Source organism: Oncorhynchus clarkii, chromosome 22 (assembly GCF_045791955.1).
Source record: "Oncorhynchus clarkii lewisi isolate Uvic-CL-2024 chromosome 22, UVic_Ocla_1.0, whole genome shotgun sequence".
NCBI classification, from domain to species: domain Eukaryota; kingdom Metazoa; phylum Chordata; class Actinopteri; order Salmoniformes; family Salmonidae; genus Oncorhynchus; species Oncorhynchus clarkii.
In genome coordinates this window covers 26,058,026-26,081,408 of record NC_092168.1, presented here as the reverse complement: position 1 = coordinate 26,081,408, position 23,383 = coordinate 26,058,026, and the positions used below count along the sequence as shown (strand labels likewise).

At 40.1% G+C, this 23,383-nt stretch overlaps 1 protein-coding gene across 2 annotated transcripts in view; it reads right to left on the bottom strand.

Annotated features, from left to right (window-relative positions):
• Positions 1 to 7,516, bottom strand: part of LOC139380637 (nectin-3-like) — a 32,358-nt gene extending 24,842 nt beyond the window's left edge. Inside the window, exons 1-3 of one of the 2 annotated variants that reach the window (XM_071123528.1) lie at positions 7,078 to 7,516; positions 3,301 to 3,728; positions 341 to 427 (exon numbers count right to left, since the gene is read on the bottom strand). In XM_071123528.1, coding sequence (XP_070979629.1) covers positions 341 to 416 — 76 coding nt within the window. In that variant the 5' untranslated portion in view covers positions 417 to 427; positions 3,301 to 3,728; positions 7,078 to 7,516. The remainder of the gene's footprint in view (positions 1 to 340; positions 428 to 3,300; positions 3,729 to 7,077) is intronic. The other variant, XM_071123527.1, reaches the window with a different exon arrangement.
• Between the last annotated feature and the right edge of the window lie 15,867 nt (positions 7,517 to 23,383).

Sequence of the window (23,383 nt, the reverse complement as noted above, 5' to 3'; positions counted from 1 at the left end):
GTCAGAGATGGCCAAAGCATATTCAGATCTGTGCCCAGTCCAGGCTGAAGCTACGTAGTGAATATAGTATTAGAATAATAAGCTAAAAACATTGACTCTGTTCATACCGTTATTCAAGAGTAAGATATTCAAGACATTCCAGATGCTTGTGCATGTTCATCACGTCTCAAAACATAGTGAACATACTGAGCTGATGTGTGTGCCTTGTTGTTTCCTAAAAGGACAAGGTCTAGAATGATGGGAGTGTGTGTTTGGTGTGTGTTATTGCCTGCCCTGTGTCAAAAATAAAAAAACTTGAGCTCAATAGTATGAGATTTTATGACATAAATTGGAAACCTACTTTCTGAACTCCTTTGGATGACGAGTAGAATCACACAGCATAGAACAGCTTCCGTGACATGCTTTGCTCTTCTCATTGCAAGGGTCACTAGGAAAAATGGAATTATAGAATTATATTACATTCTGATGTAATGTTGTTGCAATTGTTGATAACTAACTGTTGTGCTCTACACCCCCTTGCACTTTTCACATTTTGCTGCCTTCCATTTTTTTCCAACATTTGAGGGAAAGAATTATCCTACAGATCTACACAACCTACTCCACATTTTGAAAGTGAAAGAAAGTATAGAAAATGTCCCCCACCCCCCCCAAAAAATGAAATATCATACATGGATACATCATTTTCATTAAGATTTTAATAACTTTGCACAACTCTAAGGACAACATACCGTATAAAAGTGCCTTCAGAAATGATTCACAACCCTTGACTTTTTCCACATTTTGTTGTGTTACCACCTGAATTTAAAATTGATAAAATTTATATTTTTGTTGTCACTAGCATACAAACAATAACCCATAATGTCAAAGTGGAATTATATTTAGACAATTTTACAAATTAATTAAAAATGAAAAGCTGAAATGTCTGAAGTCAATAAGTATTGTTATGGCAAGCCTAAATAAATTCAGGAGTAAAAATGTGCTTAACAAGTTACATACAGTGCATTTGTTAAGTATTCAGACCCCTTCACTTTTTCAAAATTTTGTTACAGCCTTATCCTAAAATGTAATAAATATCTCCCCAATCTACACACAATACCGAATAATGACAAAGGGAAAGCAGGTTGAGAAATGTTTGCTAATTTATTAAAAATAAAAAACAGAATAATTTTACATTAGTATTCAGACCCTTTGCTATGAGACTCAAAAATAAGCTCAGGTGCATCCAGTTTCCATTGATCATCCTTGAGATGGTTCTACAACTGTAGAAACATGTTCTACAACATCCTTGAGATGAGTCCACCTGTGGTAAATTCAATTGATTGAACAGGATTGGGAAAGGCACACACCTGTCTATGTAAGGTGCCACAGTTGACAGTGCATGTCAGACCAAAAACCAAGCCCTGAGGTCAAAGGAATTGTCCGTAGAGCTCCAAGATAAGATTGTGTCATGGCACAGATCTGGGGAGGGTACCAAAACGTTTCTGCTACACTGAAGGTCCCCAAGAACACAGTGGCCTCCATCGTTCTTAAATGGAAGGAATTTGGAATCACCAAGACTCTTCCAAGATCTCGCCCACCGACCATACTGAGCAATCGGGGGAGAAGGGTCTTGGTCAAGGAGGTGACCAAGAACCCGATGGTCACTCTGACAGAGCTCCAGAGTTCCTCTGTGGAGATAGGAGAACCTTCCAGAGGACAACCATCTCTGCAGCACTCCACCAATCAGGACTTTATGGTAGAGAGCCAGATAGAAGCCACTCCTCAGTAAAAGGCAAATAACAACCTGCTTGCAGTTTGCTAAAAGGCAAACCATCAGACCATGAGAAACAAGATTCTCTGGTATAATGAAAACAAGATTAATACCTATGTGAGAATGCTGTTCATCGACTACAGCTCAGCATTTAACACCATAGTACCCTCCAAACTCCTCATCAAGCTCGAGACCCTGGGTCTCGACCCCGCCCTGTGCAACTGGGTACTGGACTTCCTGACGGGCCGCCCCCAGGTGGTGAGGGTAGGTAACAACATCTCCACCCCGCTGATCCTCAACACTGGGGCCCCACAAGGGTGCGTTCTGAGCCCTCCTTGTTCACCCACGACTGCGTGGTCATGCACGCCTCCAACTCAATCATCAAGTTTGCGGACGACACTACAGCGGTAGGCTTGATTACCAACAACAACAACGGCCTACAGGGAGGAGGTGAGGGCCCTCGGAGTGTGGTGTCAGGAAAATAACCTCACACTCAACGTCAACCAAACAAAGGAGATGATTGTGGACTTCAGGAAACAGCAGAGGGAGCACCCCCCTATCCACATGGAAGGTACAGTGGTGGAGAAGGTGGAAAGTTTTAAGTTCCTCGGCGTACACATCACGGACAAACTGAAATGGTCCACCCACACAGACAGCGTGATGAAGAAGGCGCAGCAGCGCCTCTTCAACCTCAGGAGGCTAAAGAAATTCGGTTTGTCACCAAAAACACTCACAAATCTTTACAGATGAACAATCGAGAGCATCCTGTCGGGCTGTATCACCGCCTGGTACGTCGGCTGCTCCACCCATAACCGTAAGGCTCTCCAGAGGGTAGTGAGGTCTGCACAACGCATCACCGGATGCAAACTACCTGCCCTCCAGGACACCTACACCACCCGATGTCACAGGAAGGTCAGAAAGATCAAAGACAACAACAACCCGAGCCACTGCCTGTTCACCACGCTATCATCTAGAAGGCGAGGTCAGTACAGGTGCATCAAAGCGGGGACCGAGAGACTGAAAAACAGCTCCTATCTCAAGGCCATCAGACTGTTAAACAGCCATCACTAACATTGAGTGGCTGCCTCCAACATACTGACTCAGCTCCAGCAACTTTAATAATGGAAATTGATTTAATCAATTTATCACTAGCCACTTGATATACTGTTTAAATACCCTACATTACTCATCTCATATGTATATACTGTACACTATACCATCTACTGCATCTTGCCATCTTGATGTAATTAAATGTATCACTAGCCACTTTAAACAATGCCACTTTATATAATGTTATCATACCCTACATTACTCATCTCATATGTATATACTGTACTCTATACCATCTACTGCATCTTGCCTATGCTGTTCGGCCATCGCTCATTTATATATTTTTATGTACATATTCGTATTCATTTCTTTACACTTGTTGTTGTGGAATTGTTAGGTTATATTACTTCTTAGATATTACTGCATGGTCGGAACTAGAATCACAAGCATTTCACTACACTCCCATTAACATCTGCTAACCATGTGTATGTGACAAATACATTTGATTTGATCCGATTGGACGTGGCACACAGGTTGCTGACTCAGGACTCAGGTCTCTCGGTAGAAGTGGTGCGGACAGGGCCGTATTGAACAACATTTCTTTAGCCGGTTAGAGGGGGTTTGAGGTAAAAGCACTGTTCGGTCCAACTTTCTCTTTCATGCATTAAGACAGATATGTCACCTTTCATGATAACCTCAGGAAAGAACAAATCAGAACAGTTTAGTTCAGTTCAGTTTTAATTCAGGAAATCCAGACAAGCATTGACTATATGATAAATTATTACTTTTACCAATTATTCGTAATAACAATGTCTATAACATGGTAAAGACAATAACACATTCTATTGAAACAATTTTTTCAAATTGGCTTATACTCCCCATCACACTGTCAACTTCACCGCAGAGCCACAGGTTCAGGAAGTCAGACCTATAACCCATCGGGAGAAATCCCAACAATCCAGCAGACCTAATCTGGTTAGATTTGTATAAAAAAAAAACACAACAATACACTCCTTCACATATCACTCCAGGCATGTAAACTTCAATCCAAAACCTCAGGACTGTTACCTGCCCCATTTTGACACAACTTCCCATGTGAGTAATGTGTAAAAAAAAAAATATATATATATATATATATATATATATATATATATATATATATATATATTATACACTACTACTTTCTACTACAATAGAAACACTACTCATAACTCCATAAAGAAAAAAGTATACCCATATGGTCATAGGAAAATAGACATAAGACTAGAGGTCGACCGATTATGATTTTTCAACGCCGATACCGATTATTGGAGGACCAAAAAAAGACGATACCGATTAATCGGACGATTTTTATATATTCTAATAATGACAATTACAACAATACTGAATGAACAATGAACACTTATTTTAACTTAATATAACACATAAAAAAAATCTATTTAGCCTCAAATAAATAATGAAACATGTCCAATTTGGTTTAAATAATGCAAAAACAAAGTGTTGGAGAAGAAAGTAAAAGTGCAATATGTGCCATGTAAAAAAGCTAACGTTTAAGTTCCTTGCTCAGACCATGAGAACATATGAAAGCTGGTGGTTCCTTTTAACATGAGTCTTCAATATTCCCAGGTAATACGTTTTAGGTTGTAGTTATTATAGGACTATTTCTCTCTATACCATTTGTATTTTATATACCTTTGACTATTGGATGTTCTAATAGGTGCTTGAAGCATTGCGAAGAGCTGCTGGCAAATGCAGTAAAGTGCTGTTTGAATGAATGCTTACGAGCCTGCTGCTGCCTACCACCGCTCAGTCAGACTGCTCTATCAAATCATAGACTTCATTATAACATAATAACACACAGAAATACGAGCCTTTGGTCATTTATATGGTCAAATCCGGAAACTATCATTTGGAAAACAAAACGTTTATTCTTTCAGTGAAATACGGAACCTTTCCGTATTATATCTAACGGGTGACATCCATAAGTCTAAATATTGCTGTTACATTGCACAACCTTCCATGTTATGTCATAATTACGTAAAATTCAGGCAAATTAGTTCGCAACAAGCCAGGCGTCCCAAACTGTTGCATATACCCTGACTCTGCGTGCAATGAATGCAAGAGAAGTGACACAATTTCCCTAGTTTAATATATTGCCTGCTAACATGAATCTCTTTTAACTAAATATGCAGGTTTAAAAAATCTATACTTCTGTGTATTGATTTTAAGAAAGGCATTGATGTTTATGGTTAGGTACATTTGTGCAACGATTGTACTTTTTTTGCAAATGCGCTTTTGTTAAATCATCCCCCGTTTGGCAAAGTTGGCTGTCTTTGTTAGGAAGAAATAGTCTTCACACAGTTCGCAACGAGCCAGGCGGCCCAAACTGCTGCATATACCCTGACTCTGTCGCACAGAACAGAGATTTCAAAATGTAAGTATACATTTCACCTTCAGAGGTGAATTTATCAAACCTATCGTGGTGAAAAAAAAGTGTTTAGTTGTTAGGAGCTCTCCTCAAACAATAGCATTTTTTCACAGTAATAGCTACTGTAAATTGGCCAGTGCAGTTATATTAACAAGAATTTAAGCTTTCAGCCGACATAAGACAGTTATATGTACCGACATTTGTTGTTTCTCTAAAATCGGCGATCTTGACATAACGCGTTGCATGATTTACGATAAACGTATGTTTTTTTTTTCCATTGTTTTATCTAAACCAGATCTATTGTGTTATATTCTCCTAAATTCAATTCACATTTACACAAACTTCAGTGTTTTCTTTCAAATGGTACCAAGAATATGCATATCCTTGGTTCTGTGCCTGAGCTACAGGCTGTTAGATTTGGGTGTCTTCAGGCGGAAATTGAAAAAACAAGGGGGGTAGCTCATGTTTCCCGGGGCTCTGGTCTTGGGGAGAGCAATGAGTGAGATTGAGGCCATAAACTACCAAATTAAAAGGCCTGGCTATTTTTGTTTGTTTTTAGCTTGTTTCACATGTATTCTTATAACAAGACATGGGCTACTTGTCAAACACAGAATGTAATGAGACTGACGCATTACCTACATCTCTATGTTAATGCAACTGGTATCTTAGTGAAAGACACACAAAGGATGCAGTTTCAACAATTTAGCAATTTTGTTGCTAGATTTAGCAACTTTTCAGACTACCCTGGTAACTTTTTTTTTTCAAACAGCACCTAGCAACAAATGTAGCTACTTTTAAAATGTATTTGGAACTTTTAGCAACATTTGAAAAGTGACTCAAACGCTAAAATGCAGCATCTTCCCTCTAAATGACACAAAAATGATTTTCTCGGTCACAACATACGCGCCTGGCTGCAAAAGTGCATTGCGAGTGACGTCAGCAGCAGGCGCTCAGCTCGTGCACAGGCAGCAGCAGGCCAGCAGCAATTTCAGCAAATTGCAAATCATTGTTGGCTGCTGCAGCTGCAGCACGTTTTCGACGAGCCAGAATGTTTGATCTTGAACATAACTTACAACATGTCTCAATCAAAAGTGTACAGTCAGAAATACACAAAAGAGTGGGAATCTGTACCTGAACAAATGTCAAATCATATTTTTCGCCGAGATGGCCAGTCAATTTGAGTAACGTTATTGTGTATTCTACGTAATGAGGCAGTTTTACTTTATCACGCAATGACATCACAACGTAATTTAGCAACTTTTAGCAACAAATCAACCTGCCTAACAACTTACCCTGAAAATTAGTTGGCAACGAGAGGGGCTATATGGTACTTTCAGATAGCTAACCAAACCATGGTAACGTTGAATTACAAATACACACAAAAAAATAGTTTAGTCATTATGTCTAGCCTATGCCTATTGAAAGGAAAAGTCAATCTCGCAAATATGCCATTTATAACGGTTTGTAGTCTTAACATCTGCCACATAACGGCACAATTGCCAATTTAGCCTAACGTTTTTTATGTTTAATAATGGCGTATTTTTTTCTCTTGCAACATATAAACATTCCTTTGAGTCACATTAGCTCACAATAATTATTATTTTGATGGGAAATTGTACGTCTTAGGCCGTTAGAAGTTATGGCGATATTCCTTCCTAAATCGCCCGACAACGTTATAGAAAAATAGTTTATTGGCTAAATGTGGCAACTCTATTGCTGCGACAAAATCAAATGGCGTTATCAGACATTTTGTTGGTCATGGCATTTAAATATGATGATGATGTTGTTGGACGACAGATCGCAGCACGATCTATTCACCTAACTAGAAGCCGAATAGGCATCAACTTACCACGAAGTTTATTTGTAATGTTTGTCCATAGCAAAAACAATTATTCTTCTTCAAGGTGCGGTCTGTCTCGTAAATGTTGTTTTGGGTGGGTATAATTTGTGGAACGTTCCAACAGGAATCCGTTCCAAAAACTTCGTAAATAACAAGGTTGCCAACAAACAACGCACACAGAGTCGTATAACAGTAGAATGAGATACCGAGTGAGCTATGTAATTACGTTTTTCACTATTCGGAAAAAATGTCTCTTCGTTCTGGTAGCCTCCACCATTTCTCGTTCGTAGGTTTAGTTATTATTTCCGGGGTTCCTGCATTTGCGGGTGAACTCTGTTGCCCCTCAACTGGGGAATCGCTGTGGTTGAAATGTAACTAATGACCGCAAGCCCCGGTATTTTATTAACTAGGTGGCTTGTACACAATTGTTACCGATGATACTGTATATACCTACTCGTATTACAGAAGCATGCATTGTATTTTGCCAAGTTCTCTCTGTGTTAATCCTTTTTCCCAAATATAGCAGGTAACTTGTGTCTATGTCGATGTTGTTAAGTTCATCTTGCCTAGTTAAATAAAGATTAAATAAATGAGAACATTTAAAATATATACTTTTACCTATTTCAGGTAACCCCAAGATGTTTGATTCACTACAGCTGCTTTTGAATAACTTTCCAGTCGTTGTGGCTTTACATTCCGACTTTTGAACGTCTGTTTATTGGACATATATATTAGTGTCTAATAAAAAAGAGCAACTTATGTAAAGCATCCCATCTGTTTTAAGGTTAAAGTGTGTGTGTATATATATGTGTGTAGTGTAGGTCTTCTTGATGTCCACTAGGTATCGGCACAGCTTCAAAAATGTCACACCAGGTTCACAACATGTTTTCATGTGTAACAAATCAAATTGTATTTGTCACATGCGCCGAATACTACTATGTGTAGACCTTACAGTGACATTCTGAAATGAAGCCCTTAACCAACAACTTAGTTGTAAGAAAAATGTGTTAAGTAAAAAATAAGAAATAAAAGTAACACATAATTAAAGATCAGCAGTAAAATAAAAATAGCAAGGCTATATACATGGGGTACCAGTGTTCCTTTCAAGTCCAGTGGTGTAAACAAAAATGTATTTAAACTACTCCACAACATTCTGTTTATATCTTTTTTTTTGTATCTGTACTTTTACTCTTTCCGTTTCTTTACAACATTACATTTTACTTCGCCACATTTTTGAAGAAAATAATATATTTTTTACTCCATACAGTTTCCCTGGCACCCAAAAGTACTTTTTGCATTTTGAATGCTAAGCCAGACAGGAAAATGGTCCAATTCACACACTTATCAAGAGAACATCCCTACTGCCTCTGATCTAGCGGACTCACTAAATACATGCTTCGTTTGTAAATTATGTCTGAGTGTTCCCATGGCTATTTCTTAAATAAAAATACAAGAGAATTGTGCTGTCTGGTTTGCTTAATATATGGAAGGTCAAATCATTTATACTTTTACCACTGATACTTAAGTATCTTTTTAGCAATGATGTTTACTTAGTATTTTACTGGGTGACTTTCACTTTTACTTGAGACATTTTCTATTAACATATCTTTACTTTTACTCAAGTATGACAATTGGGTACTTTTTCAACTACTGTTCAAGACATTTAGCACCCAATATCCAACATTCACTTGGTGGCTTGAAGTAGGAGTGCTGAACTAGGATCTGTTTAGCATTTGTGAGTAGAATGAATAACATTACTTTGAAGCATGAGACATTTATAAATGCGTACAGAGGAGCACTTTTCTACGATCAGCTTTGCCTAGATCATACTGAATCAGTTGTCTCTGGAATAAGATTATATGGACAGGGGTGGGTTTGTTCGTAGATCAGCACTCCTTCTCAACACCAGTTGCTGTACCCTAACATTTTATAATCCAATTTCCATTGCTGTCTAATGTCCTTCCGGAACCCCACCTCAACATTGTTCTGTCAAGGCAACAAAAGCAAGTTGGCATGCTCTTGAAAGGAATTTAACTCACAACCTCTCCTTTGGGAAGTCACCACCATAACTACTACTACAACTATTTTTTAAACTATCTTAACATGTGGCTTTCTTCAGGGGGACCAAGACTAGGAACACCTTTGAATGGTCGACAAAGAATGGCCCCAGGTAAAAGTTGGTTTTTGCAGAGTATGGTTGTATTGTTACTCCACAGCAGAGTATGCTATCACAACTCTATTGAAATGACATTTGAAACAAGGTGTCACTTCATTCTTGCTATTTGATGGGAACTAGCCCCTTTTCCCCTACATACCTCTTGTTTGCTCTTTCAGGCCCACCAAGGCAACAAGAAAGAAGTTGCTACATTAACTGTTTCTCTGGGATTTGAACTAGGGGGTACATACCTCAAGTTAGCTCTTTCATGCCAACAAAAGGCAACATCAAAAATGGCTTTCCTCAGATTTGAACTCTCAAACTCTGGTTTGGGGAGCAGTCACCATAACCACTACTCTACCAGACAGACAGAGACAAAATACTAAAGGGTACTTGAAAATGTACACATCAAAGACAACACTTCAGAGGTTGGAGAATGGTGTGGGGGCTTGTACTTTTTGGATCCACCAACCGTTCCTCAATCTTCTTTTGATGACTACAAACATAGATTATGAATCTTCAAAACCTACACTATAGGATGGAGAGACTCCATATAAAAAAACAAAAGAACAGATAGACTTCACTTTTTCACCACACGATTCATCTGACGTGCATCAATCACTGCAGGAATATTTTTCAATTCTTCAAAATAGACTTTCCACGAGACGCCAGATATAACCCACTTGAGTGGTACCCTGTTCCGAAGAGACACACACGACACTTCAAATTTATCACATTGGGTAAGAGGCAACGCACGCTCCTTCTGATCCGCGGAAGCACAACAAAATCTAAACAAGCCCGCCACTCATGATCCTCACAGCCTTTACTTTTCCCAGCACTCTCTCCACCAGTTTGGATATTTCAAAATGTTTCTTAAAGATTGGTAATCTGCTCAGCTGCTCCTTATTAACAAACCATACTCCTACTAGATACGAAGGGACATTCTCATCACTGTACACTACTATTCTCAGTTTTCCATTATTTTGGACAATACTCCAATTCTCCTTGATTCTATCAACATTAGATTCAGAATCCACTTCATTGTCCGCTTCTGCCATCTTTACAGCCGTAGGCCTGTGTTTTCCGAGATTACACTTTTTCAATGAGTTAATGAATTGCCTGGCTGCGGGATAATTTCAATGGAACTCACAACAGGCATTATGTGGGAATTATTATGAATAACTGCTATCAACCAGTATCCAAACAACCCTTTTTTATGCAGTGTAATTATGTTAGAAGAACACTGGTGGGAAAAGTACCCAATTGTCATACTTGAGTAAAAGTAAAGATACTGTACCTTCATAGGAAATGACTAAAGTAAAAGTGAAAGTCACCCAGTAAAATTCTACTTGAGTAAAAGTCAAAAAGTATTGTTTAAAATATGAATAAGTATCAAAAGTAAACATGTAAATCATTTATATTTCGTTATATTAGGCACACCAGACATCACCATTTCTTATTTTTCTTATTTATTTAGGGATAGCCAGGGGCACACCAACATTTACAAACGAAGCATGTGTGTTTAATAAGTCCGCCAGATCAAAGGCAGTAGGGATGACCAGGGATGTTCTGTTGATAAGTACGTGAATTGGACCATTTTCCTGTCCTGCTAACCATTCAAAATGTAACAAGTAATGTTGGGTGTCAAGGAAAATGTATGAAGTAAAAAGTACTACATTTTCTTAATGAATGAAGTGAAGTAAATGTACATACTTACCTTAGGCCTACGTTAGGGATTGTGAAATGGCATATGCTTGTGTGTTAGCTTTCTATATCAGGTTAAAATTATTATTTAGAGCATCAAACTCATGTGTCAGAGTGGATTTTTGGGAAGTAGCCTATGGTTTAAGTTAACTAAAGAATGTCCCCTTCCACACACTTTTTTCAGGTGCCCTATGATGCCAGATCATCACTGCACTCAGCTGCTATAGAACCGTCATCTTTGCATGTACATTATTGTATAGCCTAGGCCTAATCCACCTAGAAATGAATGGGTCAGACATTGGAATGCATATCATCATTTCTCACGATGAAGCACTTTGCTCATTTTAGGCATATCTGTAAAATGGGAAAGGAATTGCCTATGTCTTCAGACTATGTTTTCATTATGTTAGTAGCGGTGCTGGTGCTGTTTTTTTGTCCACTGGGTGTTATCAGTGTTAATACTGTATTTTTGTTGGAAACAGTGTGTTTGTTAAGCCAAGTATATGCCTGATATTTCTACTTTATTTGAAAAAATATATTGAAAAATAAACATTGTTGAATATATTGAAAAATAAACATTGTTGATTATAGCCTACTGTTTACGGATGACCACCTCATCTAAATCAATTTTCAATTCCATAATTACAGTGCTTTCGAAAAGTATTCAGCCTTATTCTAAAATGGATTATATTAGCTGTTTTTCTCATCAATAATATGATTTTGGTAATCTGAATATTTTAATCTGGATATTTTTATAAATGAGCAAAAATGTCTGAAAACCTGTTTGTACATTGTCATTATGGGGTATTGTGTGTAGATTGCTGAGGATTTTCTTTTTGTTCATCCATTTTAAAATAAGGCTGTAACGTAACAAATGTGAAAAAAGACAAAGGGTCTGAGTACTTTCCGAATGCACTGTATTTACATAAGTATTCAGACCATTTGCTATGAGAGTAGAAATTCAGCTCAGGTGCATCCTGTTTCCATTGATCATCCTTGAGATGTTTCTACAACTTGGAGTCCACCTGTGGTAAATTCAATTGATTGGACATGATTTGGAAAGGCACACGCCTGTCTATATAAGGTCCCACAGTTGACAGTGCATGTCGGAGTGTTGACCTTCCAAATCATGTGTTCTTGGGGACCTTCAATGCTGCCGACATTTTTTTGTTACCCTTCCCCAGATCTGTGCCTCGACACAATCCTGTCTCGGAACTCTACAGACAGTTCCCTCGACGTCATGGCTTGGTTTTTGCTCTGACATGCACTGTCAACTGTTGTAGAAACATGTCAAGGATGATCAATGGAAACATGATGCACCTGTGCTCAATTTCGGGTCTGAATAGTTATATAAATAAGGTATCTGTTTTTTATATTTAATACATTTGCAAAAATGTCTAAACCTGTTTTCGCTTTGTCACTGTGGGGTATTGTGTATATATGGATGAGTTAAATAAATTATTTAATCCATTTTAGAATAAGGCTGTAACATAACAAAATGTGGAAGAAGTCAAGAGGCCTGAATACTTACCGAATGCACTGTATATCTTGAATAGCAACTCTGTAGTCTATTACACGTCTTAACAACCTCTTAAGGATCTTACCTTTTTTTTAAAAATGTTCACCTAAAATGACATACCCAAATCTAACTGCCTGTAGCTCAGGACCTGAAGTAAGGATATGCTTATTCTTGATAGCATTTTAAAATAAACACTTTGAAGTTTGTGGAAATGTGAAATTAATGCAGGAGAATAACACATATCTGGTAAAAGATAATACAAAGAAAAAACATGAGTTTTCTATTTTTTTTTTGTTACATCTTTGAAATGCAAGAGAAAGCCATTTTATGACTTAGGAGTCTAGGCGCAATTCAGACTATGGTCACTAGATGGCAGCAGTGTATGTGCAAAGTTTTATACTAACCCAATGAACCATTGCATTACTGTACAAAATGTTGTATCAAGTCTGCCCAAATGTGCCTAATTTTTTTATTTATACATTTCCAAGTACATAACTGTGCACTCTCCCCAAACAATAGCATGGCATTTTTTCACTGTAATAGCTACTGTCAATTGGACAGTGCAGTTAGATTAACACAAATGTATGCTTTCTGCCAATATAAGACATGTCTATGTCCTGGAAAGTCTGCTGTTATTTACAACTGTCATGTAAATCACATTAGCTCAACCGTTCCGGTATAGGGACACCCATCCTGTAGATTATTAAACCTACTTAGGTTGAGTGTAGCATAGGCATGATAGTCAGAGGTGGACTGGGACAAAAATTCCGCCCTGGAATTTTGGCCACACCAGACCTTATCTTGTAATTTTTGTGTGTATTTATTTTTATATACACAAATATTTATGTTATTTGTTGTCGGAAAGTCAATTTCGACCAACCAACCACAATAAAAGATGGTCCTTCTGGCATTTGCCAGAATTGCCAGACGGCCAATCTGCCCACAATGATCGTCACAGCAATTAAATTCTCAGAAGTCATGCAAGTAGCCTAAGTGATGTTTTCTTTATTTTTTTAAATGTTACCCCGTTTTCTCCCCAATTTTGTGGTATCCAATAGGTTTTTTTAGTAGCTACTATTGTGTCTCCCATACGGGCTCGGGAGAGACGAAGGTTGAAAGTCATGCGTCCTCCAGCCGCACCAATGTGTCAGAGGAAACACCGTGCACCTGGCAACCTTGATTAGCGCGCACTGCGCCCGGCCCGCCACAGGAGTCACTGGTGTGCGATGAGACAAGGATATCTCTTCCGGCCAACACCTCCATAACCCGGACGATGCTAGGCCAATTGTGCGTCGCCCCACAGACCTCCCGGCCGCGGCCGGTTACGACAGAGCCTGGGCGCAAACCCAGAGTTTCTGGTGGCACAGCTGGCGCTGCAGTACAGCGTCCTTAACCACTGCGCCACCCGGGAGGCCTTAAGTGATGTTTTCTATTGGGAACGTTATGTTAAGTAGCCTAAATGTGGTAGATAAGCCTACAGGCTGCTAACGTGACTGACTGGTCTAATGTATGAATGAAGCCAAAGAGTTGATATGTCCGTTTCATTCAGCTATTTTCAGGTCTCTTCAGAGATGTTTGATCGGGTTCAATTCCGGGCTCTGGCTGGGCCATTCAAGGGCATTCAGAGATTGGTCCCAAAACCACTCCTGCATTGTCTTGGCTGTGTGCTTAGAGTCGATGTCCTGTTGGAAGGTGAACCTTCGCCCCAGTCTGAGGTCCTGAGTGCTATGGATCAGGTTTTCATCACGGATCTCTCTACTTTGCTCCGTTCATCTTTCCCTCGATCCTGACTAGTCTCCTAGTCCCTGCCGTTGAAAAACAACCCCTCATCATGATGCTGCCCGTAGGGATGGTTCCAGGTTTCCTCCAGATGCTTGGTATTCAGGCCAAAGAGTACAATCTTGGTTTCATCAGACCAGAGAATCTTGTATCTCATTGTCTGAGAGTCCTTTAGGGGCCTTTTGGTAAACTCCAAGCGGGCTGTCACATGCCTTTTACTGAGGAGTGGCTTCCGTCTGGCCAGTCTACCTTAAAGGCCTGATTTGTGATGTGCTGCAGAGATGGTTGTCCTTCTGGAAGGTTCTCCCATTTCCACAGAGAACCATCAGGTTCTTGGTCACCTCCCCGACCAAGGCCCTTTTCCCCAGATTGCTCAGTTTGGCCGGACGGCCATCTCTAAGAAGAGTCTTGGCGGTTCCAAACTTCTTCCATTTAAGAATGATGTCACTGTGTTGTTGGGGACCTTCAATGCTGCAGAAATGTTTTGGTACCCTTCCCCAGATATGTTCCTCGACAAAATCATGTCTCAGAGCTATACAGACAATTCCTTCGACCTCATGGTTTGGTTTTTGCTCTGACATGCACTGTCAGCTGTGGGACCTAGCTAACGTTAATGTTATGAGTAAAATATCCATGATAATGAACTCATCCATGCTTCAAAAGCAATTGAAGCATGTTTGAAGCATGGCAAAAGTGTATATGCCATATATTTATAATCCTTTTGTAATACGTAAACATTTTAAAAAGGAGCTGGTGGCCTGCATCTTCATCTGAAGATACTAATTCTTGAAGAGCCAAAGAAACATTCATTACGTATTTGGTGGATTTTAAGCAGCTCGGACCATTCTCTCTTAGCTGGGCACAAATGTAATATGTAAACCCAGGGGTCCAGACAAACATTTTCCTCTGGTGTCACTGATGCCACTAACTTTTCCAGACCATAATTTGGTCTCACCCACCAAAAGTTGCATCACGCAATAGAACACATTTGTAATACTTGTATAACGTCAGCCCTAGTGCTTTATTACGGTAGATACATTTCCATCTCACATTAACTCTCCAAACTACAGTAGCTGTACAGCATTGGCAGAAGCTCAAAATGTTTGTTAACAAAACAGCTGATACACTGGGTCCAAAATAGACATTTGCAACATTGCCCCATGATGCTACACTACAAATACCTCAGTGGCCTGGTCTGACGTGCACTTCTCTGGCGCCGTTAGGGGATGGGTGAAGTGAGCTGCATGAAGTGACAAGGACAGTAACTACCATGGGCAGTGGACATTCTCAAATGTCATTTAAAACCTCCCCTTCTGCTATAGAAGTATGAATAGGCATAGTTAAACATAGCCTATAATAGTTTCCTTACATCCCTATATTTAATTACAAGTTTCGCACTTTATTCAATACTAAAAAACAAGTTTAAGCACATGGACTTTGTGTCAATGAGGCATTCACCATAGGCTTTAAAAAGTAAACATGGTTGAACTAAACAGAAAATATATTTACTATGTCATTTGAGTTACAGAAGCCAACAACAATTAGCCTAGGTGCAGTTTGACATACTGAATGCTTAAACCATATGGTTGAGATGGTAAGAGGACTAATACAGTCAGGATAGTATAACTTATCATAATCATACCCAAGACATTTAGCACTGTCTTCCAATACGTTAGATTCATCAAGAGTCAATTACTTTATATCATTATGGTGGGCTTGACAGGCAAATGGGAATTTGACCTGGTGTCACGTCTGCTCCCGCTGCCCTCCGGTGCTTGAGGGCGCCAGAATGCCCTGTATCACGCACTCCTGCTATCCATTAAGCACACCCATGCCTTCCCTCGTCACTCGCATCAGCGATATTGGACTCACTCATCACCTGTTTATTTCCTTCCCTATATTTGTCAGTTCCCCAGCTCTGTTCCCCGCTTCTGCATTGATTTGTCTTTTGTCTTTGTTTCCCGTATTTTTGACGCTGTACCTGTCTCGTTCCATGTCCGTTATTTATTAAATGTTTTACTCCCCGTACCTGCTTCATCTCTCCAGTGTCATTCCATGTGACAGAAGGCAGAAGCCATTATACGAAGCATTGGGGAGTACTGGCGTTCCGTTTGGATTGGTGGCATCGGCTCTGGGTCACCATCGATGGAACCGGGGGTGCCTAGCCAGCTCGTCAGGCTTCCACTACCTGGCTAGGCTCGAGAGGTTTCCTTGCCTCGGTTGGCTCGGCGGCTTCCCATCCCACGTCACACTACACCGGATCATCGGGCTCCCTCTCTGCAGCGGGATCGACAGGCGTCTTGCCTCAGCCGGATCGTCAGGCTCCCATGCCTCAGCCGGCTCGCCAGGCTCTCACGCTCCTGCCAGTTCGTCGTGCTTCCACGCCCCAACCGGCTTGCCCAGAGCCCATGTCTCGGCCGGTTCACCCAGGTGGGATGCCGGGTGGTGCCCCAAGAGGGGGGGTGCTGTAGCATCTGCTCCCACTCTTCCCCCCCTGGCGCTCGAGGGCGTCAGGTTGTCCTGAATCACGCCTCCCTCGCTGCAGCGAGATTGACAAGCGTCTTGCCCCAGCCGGCTCACCAGGCTCTCATGCTCCTGCCGATTCGTTGGGCCCCCAATTCCCAACCAGCTTGCCCAGCGCCCATGTCTCGATCGGTTCACCCAGGTGGGACGTCGAGTGGCGCCCCAAGAGGAGGAGGCTACTGTCACTTTGTCTCTCCAGCGTCATTCCATGTGACACCTGGACTTCAATTTCAACAGTCAGACAACCTACAACAACAGAAACCCCAACAAAACATAAGTCTACTGAAATCCACTGTCCTTCACTTATGCCTGCTCCTACAGCTCTTCAACCATAGTAACTTTCTATACAGTCGAGTATTACAATATTATTTGATATTATCGGGGTGCAAAGAGTACTGAAATACCCTAAGTTATTTTAATGACATTTTACTTAAGTGGTAAAATGACTGGTGTAAAAAATAAAGTACAAGTAAAAAGTAGCCATTTTAAAGTACTCGGAGTAAAAGTAATGAAGTTATTTAAACAATCTAACATTGACCTTGACATTTTTCTATGGTTACCTGAAATGTCACACATGATCTTTTCCATACATAAAATGTAAGGGAGATGTAACAAATGTACTGTAGGAACTAAGTTAATTTTACTTTCTGTGTGTCCAAAAAACCCACAGGATTTGTCCAATAAACTATTAACATTTGAAAAGAAATTAAACATACAAAGCAATTGATAAAAGCTATACAAATTAAATTGCATTATCAAAGTTTCCAGACTATAAATAAATATTTATAATTGGTAAAAGCTACTTAATAACAGTACCGAGAGTAGTTGGTGGGACTTGCCACAGCAAAAGTCCCATTCTAAATCTTTGTCATACTTCAGCATGCAATTTGTAGTACACAGTTTAAGCGGGAAATGTCATTCAAACTTTAAATTGTACAGACCAGTCTGGAATATGTTGCTTGTATACAACTTTTTGATATCTTTTATACTTTTTAAACTATTGTGCTTGCCCTTTTTGTTCCTCTTCATCTAATAATGGGATTTCTTCAACATTCTAAAGTTCCCATGACTTCCAACACTCTATGCACTGTAAAATCTGCTACTTTTCACCACTTTCCCAAAGTCATAGACAATAACTGAGATTGCATGAAAACTTAGTCGACATCTCTGCTATTCATATCTGAAACCAGAACAGAAATAACTTCTACCAATCAAATGATACAGCCATTTTATTAACTGCAGCAACTACATTTTCTGTCCATTTTTTTACAAATAACTGATATTGACTACTTTCCAAAAAAGTTTGACAAACTTAGAGCGTAAAAAATCTGTATCTACTTCTCTGATATTTAAATCAGAACACTTCCTCCACTACCACAAACATACTTTAAGAGTTAAAACAAGTCCCACAGTTTAACTTAATGTAAAATTACCATCTAGTTGTAATTAGTTACTTTAGAACTCTGGACATTATATCGATTCCACACAATAGTCAAATCCACGATTGCTAATTGTTTTGTTTAACTAGCCACTGCCTTTAAATTCCAGGTGAAATCGTTCACTGACAATTTATGCAAGAGATGATTTGGACATGAATGTGACAAAGACAGTTTGTTCAAGAAAATGATAATAAGCATTTGTTGGTCGTGGACAGTTAAAAAAAAATCTGAAAATGTAAAAACCTGAAGGTTGAAGTCACTACCTGCTTTAAAGCTAGACTCAGTTAGTGCAATATAAAATATAGCATTTTAAATTTTGGTTTATATCCCAAAAATAAGAGATTTGAAGTCTTCATTTTACTTGTTCAGTGCCACAGCACTGGAAATACCAGAGTTTTTTTCTCCATTTCCCCCTTCAGGTTTGTTTACATTTTGCAGCTGATTTCTCAGCCAGGTGACATGATGATGTAGGGCTCGTGTAGCCAAAACGTCATCTTGCTCATGTGCTGAGTGACGTTTAGTGACGTTTACTACTCAACTGTCGCTGCCATAGTGCTAGTTAATCTTGCAGTCAATCCAGTCAAATTATAACCAAAGATACTGGTAAGAGTACTTTTTGGAATAAAACATTCAATTATTTTATGTAATTAGCATTCACCCGGTTATATTGTACAATTTTTTATTAGCCATCATCCATTATATTGTACTTTGTTGTGTTTTGAAAAATAGCTTGTTTCTGCCAACCTGTTCTCCATGTTCTGTAGTGTTTAGCTGTGTTCTGCCTGTTGTTGGCTACACTAGGCAGCTACTAGTAGCTAGCTAGCCAAATAACTGTTATTTAACCTTAAGCTTGTCAAAATCAAAAATCCTTGTTTTCATTTAATGTATTAGCAAAACATGTTTGTCTTCCACAACATAAAAATCCAAAGAGCTAACGTTATCAGAAATGTCAGATCACGTCGAGGTAATATAGATAATATCTAATGACCATATGAATGTATCAATAGTTGTAGCTAAGTTAGCTATCAGTCTATGAAATATTTACAGCGAATAATAATTACCATCTAATTGCTATTCTTACATAGAGTATATTTTCTGTAAATTGTTGCAGCATCATTTCACCAGGTCAAATTTCTGACACAGGTCAAATGTACTTGGCAGTTAAAGGTGATCCTTATTCTTGAAATGTGTGCTTTTAGGAGAGTCAGCTGCCTGAACATGGCACACATAGAGCCAGGGGCAGAGGTGCAAGGGTCCGCGGAGGACTGCTGAGGCCCAGTGTAAAGACGGGCCCATGTAGAGGGCAGGGCAAGAGGATCAAACAGGGCCAAGAGAGGGAACAGGGGGAGAGGCAGAATCTGGGAAATATCCATGGCTGACAGGGAGAGAGTTGATCATCATCCTCAAGATAGACTTGCACAGGTGAAGGTTTGTACACCACATTACACCATGTCTGAGTAGTCTAAACAAAATCTAGACCAGATTGTCAACTTTGGTTCTCATGTCAACCAGGAAATATATATATATTTTTTTAATTCACTTTAGGTGTATCTTAAACAGCTGTTCGAGAGAAAGAGGCGTGGTGTCTTGATGATGCTGGAGAGGACACCAGAAGCAGTTTGATGTGGTTCATCTCATCCTGGGAGGTGGTGGAGGTGCAGAAGGAGGCCCTTTTTGGTGCATCTGTGGCAGGTGTTGAGAAAAGCCAACTGACATGGAAAAGTGCTGTGGTGGGGTGCCAAATACCTGCATCAGTACAACGCTGCACATACACTTACTGCCTGGAGGCTGGAAACATCAGGGTTGATAGTAATGATCTGTTAGCCCTGGATGAGAGCACAAAACAGGGAGAAGACCATGCAGTGTACAGGCATACTGCCTACCAGCAGTTAATCTGTTGGCAGCATGGCACACTTTCGGCAGGGCCACAGAATTGTTATTCCAAGCTGCTGCGCATCAGAAGCACTTTCCCTGACCCTAATGGCCAGTATAAAGGATTCACTCCTTGCAGACTGACCTAAAGAATTGTCCATGTATTTTGAACGGTTTTGTTTGGTTATTTTTGTATATGTGTTAGCTAAAGCACTGTTTAATAAAAACAACTTATGTTAGACAAAGGTTGAATATAGTGTAAGTGCACTTTGAAACAATCATAGAACAAATAAGACTAACTACATTTATTTCGACATAAGACAACATTAATAAGTGACAAAGTATTCATAAGGTATATTTATAGGTGGATTGAGTAGAGGGGACTGCATAAAATATGATCAATAACATGAGGAAAATTTGGTATATTTACTTGAGTAGATGAGACTGTACAATAACATAATGGTTATTTGTAATTGTTATTTACAAGAAACTATAGGAACTAATAGTTAGCTATTGGTATTCAGTGTGTATGGACATGGGGTTTCCTGTCATTGTAGCTGTTCAGATCCTTGGGAGAGGGAGGAAAAGATACATCTAGAAACACTCCGTTTGACCGTACTTTTTAAAAACACTATCGTATCACTCATACGTAGCCCTCAGCTGACATGTGCCTGAACCTGCTCCTGGATGGGTGGTGGTGTAATGTCAGGGAGAAGGCCGAGATGACTTGGGTCACTGGCTACACGAGGGATGATCCTTGGCATTCCTACGCTGGATGCTAACCTCAGGGATGTAACTGTTGAGTTTTACTGGCCTGCAAAAGAAACATCTGTAGTAGCTGAGGGTATAGAACACAGAACGGCAAAGAAAGAGTAATTACTATTACAATATCAAGATATAACCAATAGGCAGTCAAATGTGCTGCTGCACTGAACAAGTTTGGGCAGGTTTTGGTTCTGACCGGAGATGTACATAATGTAAAATTATTTTTATTTTTCCAGAACATTAACCATGTGTGTTCTCTTGTTTTGACTGTTCTGTAGTTTCGACCCAATGATTCGTCTGACAAAAATAACTTTGCGTACCCCAGGCCCAGGCATGGATCAAAGCTGGCGAGACATTCGATGACATCATCAAGAGATATGCTGGACCCTATGTCAGAGAGGTGTTTTTGGGACCACATCGTGTCTATTGTCCTGCTAATAGCCCTTGTGAAAACAAGTGTTTGCGTCTTGGTAGGCCGTAATTGTAAACAAGAATTTGTTCTTAATTGACTTGCCTAGTTAAAATGCAATAAAAAAATATTATATAATATCTCAGGAATTTACCTGGAGTAGGAGTGATGCAGTTGTCGCTGACGTGGATGAGGCAGAGGCTCAAGTGTTTCCACTGTACAATATATCTGTGGAATAGTTACAGACAGTATACAGGTCAGAGGTCAAAAGTCTTACATGCAAATAACAGGATTGGGTTGTGCAACTGAAAGTGGCTCGGACAATCTTTACATACGTCCCTCCTTTCTCCCTCCCTAGAAGTAATCACTTATTAGAAATGACTAGACAGGTAAAAGCCATGTATTGGAGCCCTTGGCTTCACCTGCCCAATCCTGTCTAAGCAGCGATTACTTTAAGGAGGGAGGAAGGAGTTGCTCAGTAATTCATACCAAACATCTCAGTTCTTCCAAAGTGCATCTGTTCTCTGCATGAACATGTAATATGGTGGAAACTCCTTTTAGGCCATGCATACCCCAATCTAATGCTTTTACATTTGTGGGGAATAGTGCATGTGTGTCCTTCAGGAGAAATTAGAGTTTGATGGAATCACATGTTATAACACATCCTACCAAATGATCTTAAAATAATATGTAGTCATGATACCGTCCTCTATACTCATGTATAGTCATGTTACCATAAGAATGACTTAAAATGAAATAATTCACTCACATATTATACTTATCCAAATTATGTCTACATGAACATGTATAGTGAATGATATGTAGAATATATGAGACATTTAAATTGTCAGTGATTGACATTTCCCTTCATCCCAATTCACATTTCATGCCTACATCATGTAGAACCTTTCCATTTAACTGCATAGTAGGCCAGCCAACATGGGTGACACGAGCCTACCAGACGAGCTAAATCACTTCTATGCTCGCTTCGAGGCAAGCAACACTGAGGCATGCATGAGAGCATCAGCTGTCCCGGACGACTGTGTGATCACGCTCTCCATAGCCCACGTGAGTAAGACCTTTAAACAGGTCAACATACACAAGGCTGCAGGGCCTGACGGATTACCAGGACTTGTGCTCTGGGCATGTGCTGACCAACTAGCAGGTGTCTTCACTGACATTTTCAACATGTCCCTGATTGAGTCTGTAATACCAACATGTTTAAAGCAGACCACCATAGTCCCTGTGCCCAAGAACACAAAGGAAACCTGCCTAAATGACTATAGAGACGTCCGTAGCCATGAAGTGCTTTGAAACTTTGGTAAAGGCTCACATCAACACCATTATCCCAGAAACCCTAGACCCACTCCAATTTGCATACCGCCTAAACAATCTCTATTGCACTCCACACTGCCCTTTCCCACCTGAACAAAAGGAACACCTATGTGAGAATGCTATTCATTGACTACATCTCAGCGTTCAACACCACAGTACCCTCAAAGCTCATAACCAAGCTAAGGATCCTGGGACTAAACACCTCCCTCTGCAACTGTATCCTGGACTTCCTGATGGGCCGCCCCCAGGTGGTGAGTGTAGGTAGCAACACATCTGCCACGCTGATCCTCAACACTGGAGCTCCCCTCCTGTACTCGCTGTTCACCCACGAATGCATGGCCAGGCACGACTCCAACACCATCATTAAGTTTGTAGATGACACAAGTGATCACCGACAACGACGAGACAGCCTATAGGGAGGAGGTCAGAGACCTGGCCGGGTGGTGCCAGAATAACAACCTATCCCTTAATGTAACCAAGACTAAGGAGATGATTGTGGACTACAGGAAAAGGAGGACCGAGCACGCCCCCATTCTCATCGACGGGGCTGTAGTGGAGCAGGTTGAGAGCTTCAAATTCCTTGGTGTCCACATCAACAACAAACTAGAATGGTCCAAACACACCAAGACAGTCGTGAAGAGGGTACGACAAAGCCTATTATCACTGCCTGGTACAGCAATTGCTCAGCCTCTGACCGCAAGGCACTACAGAGGGTAGTGCGTACGGACCAGTACATCATTGGGGCTAAGCTGCCTGCCATCCAGGACCTCTACACCAGGCGGTGTCAGAGGAAGGCCCTAAAAATTGTCAAAGAC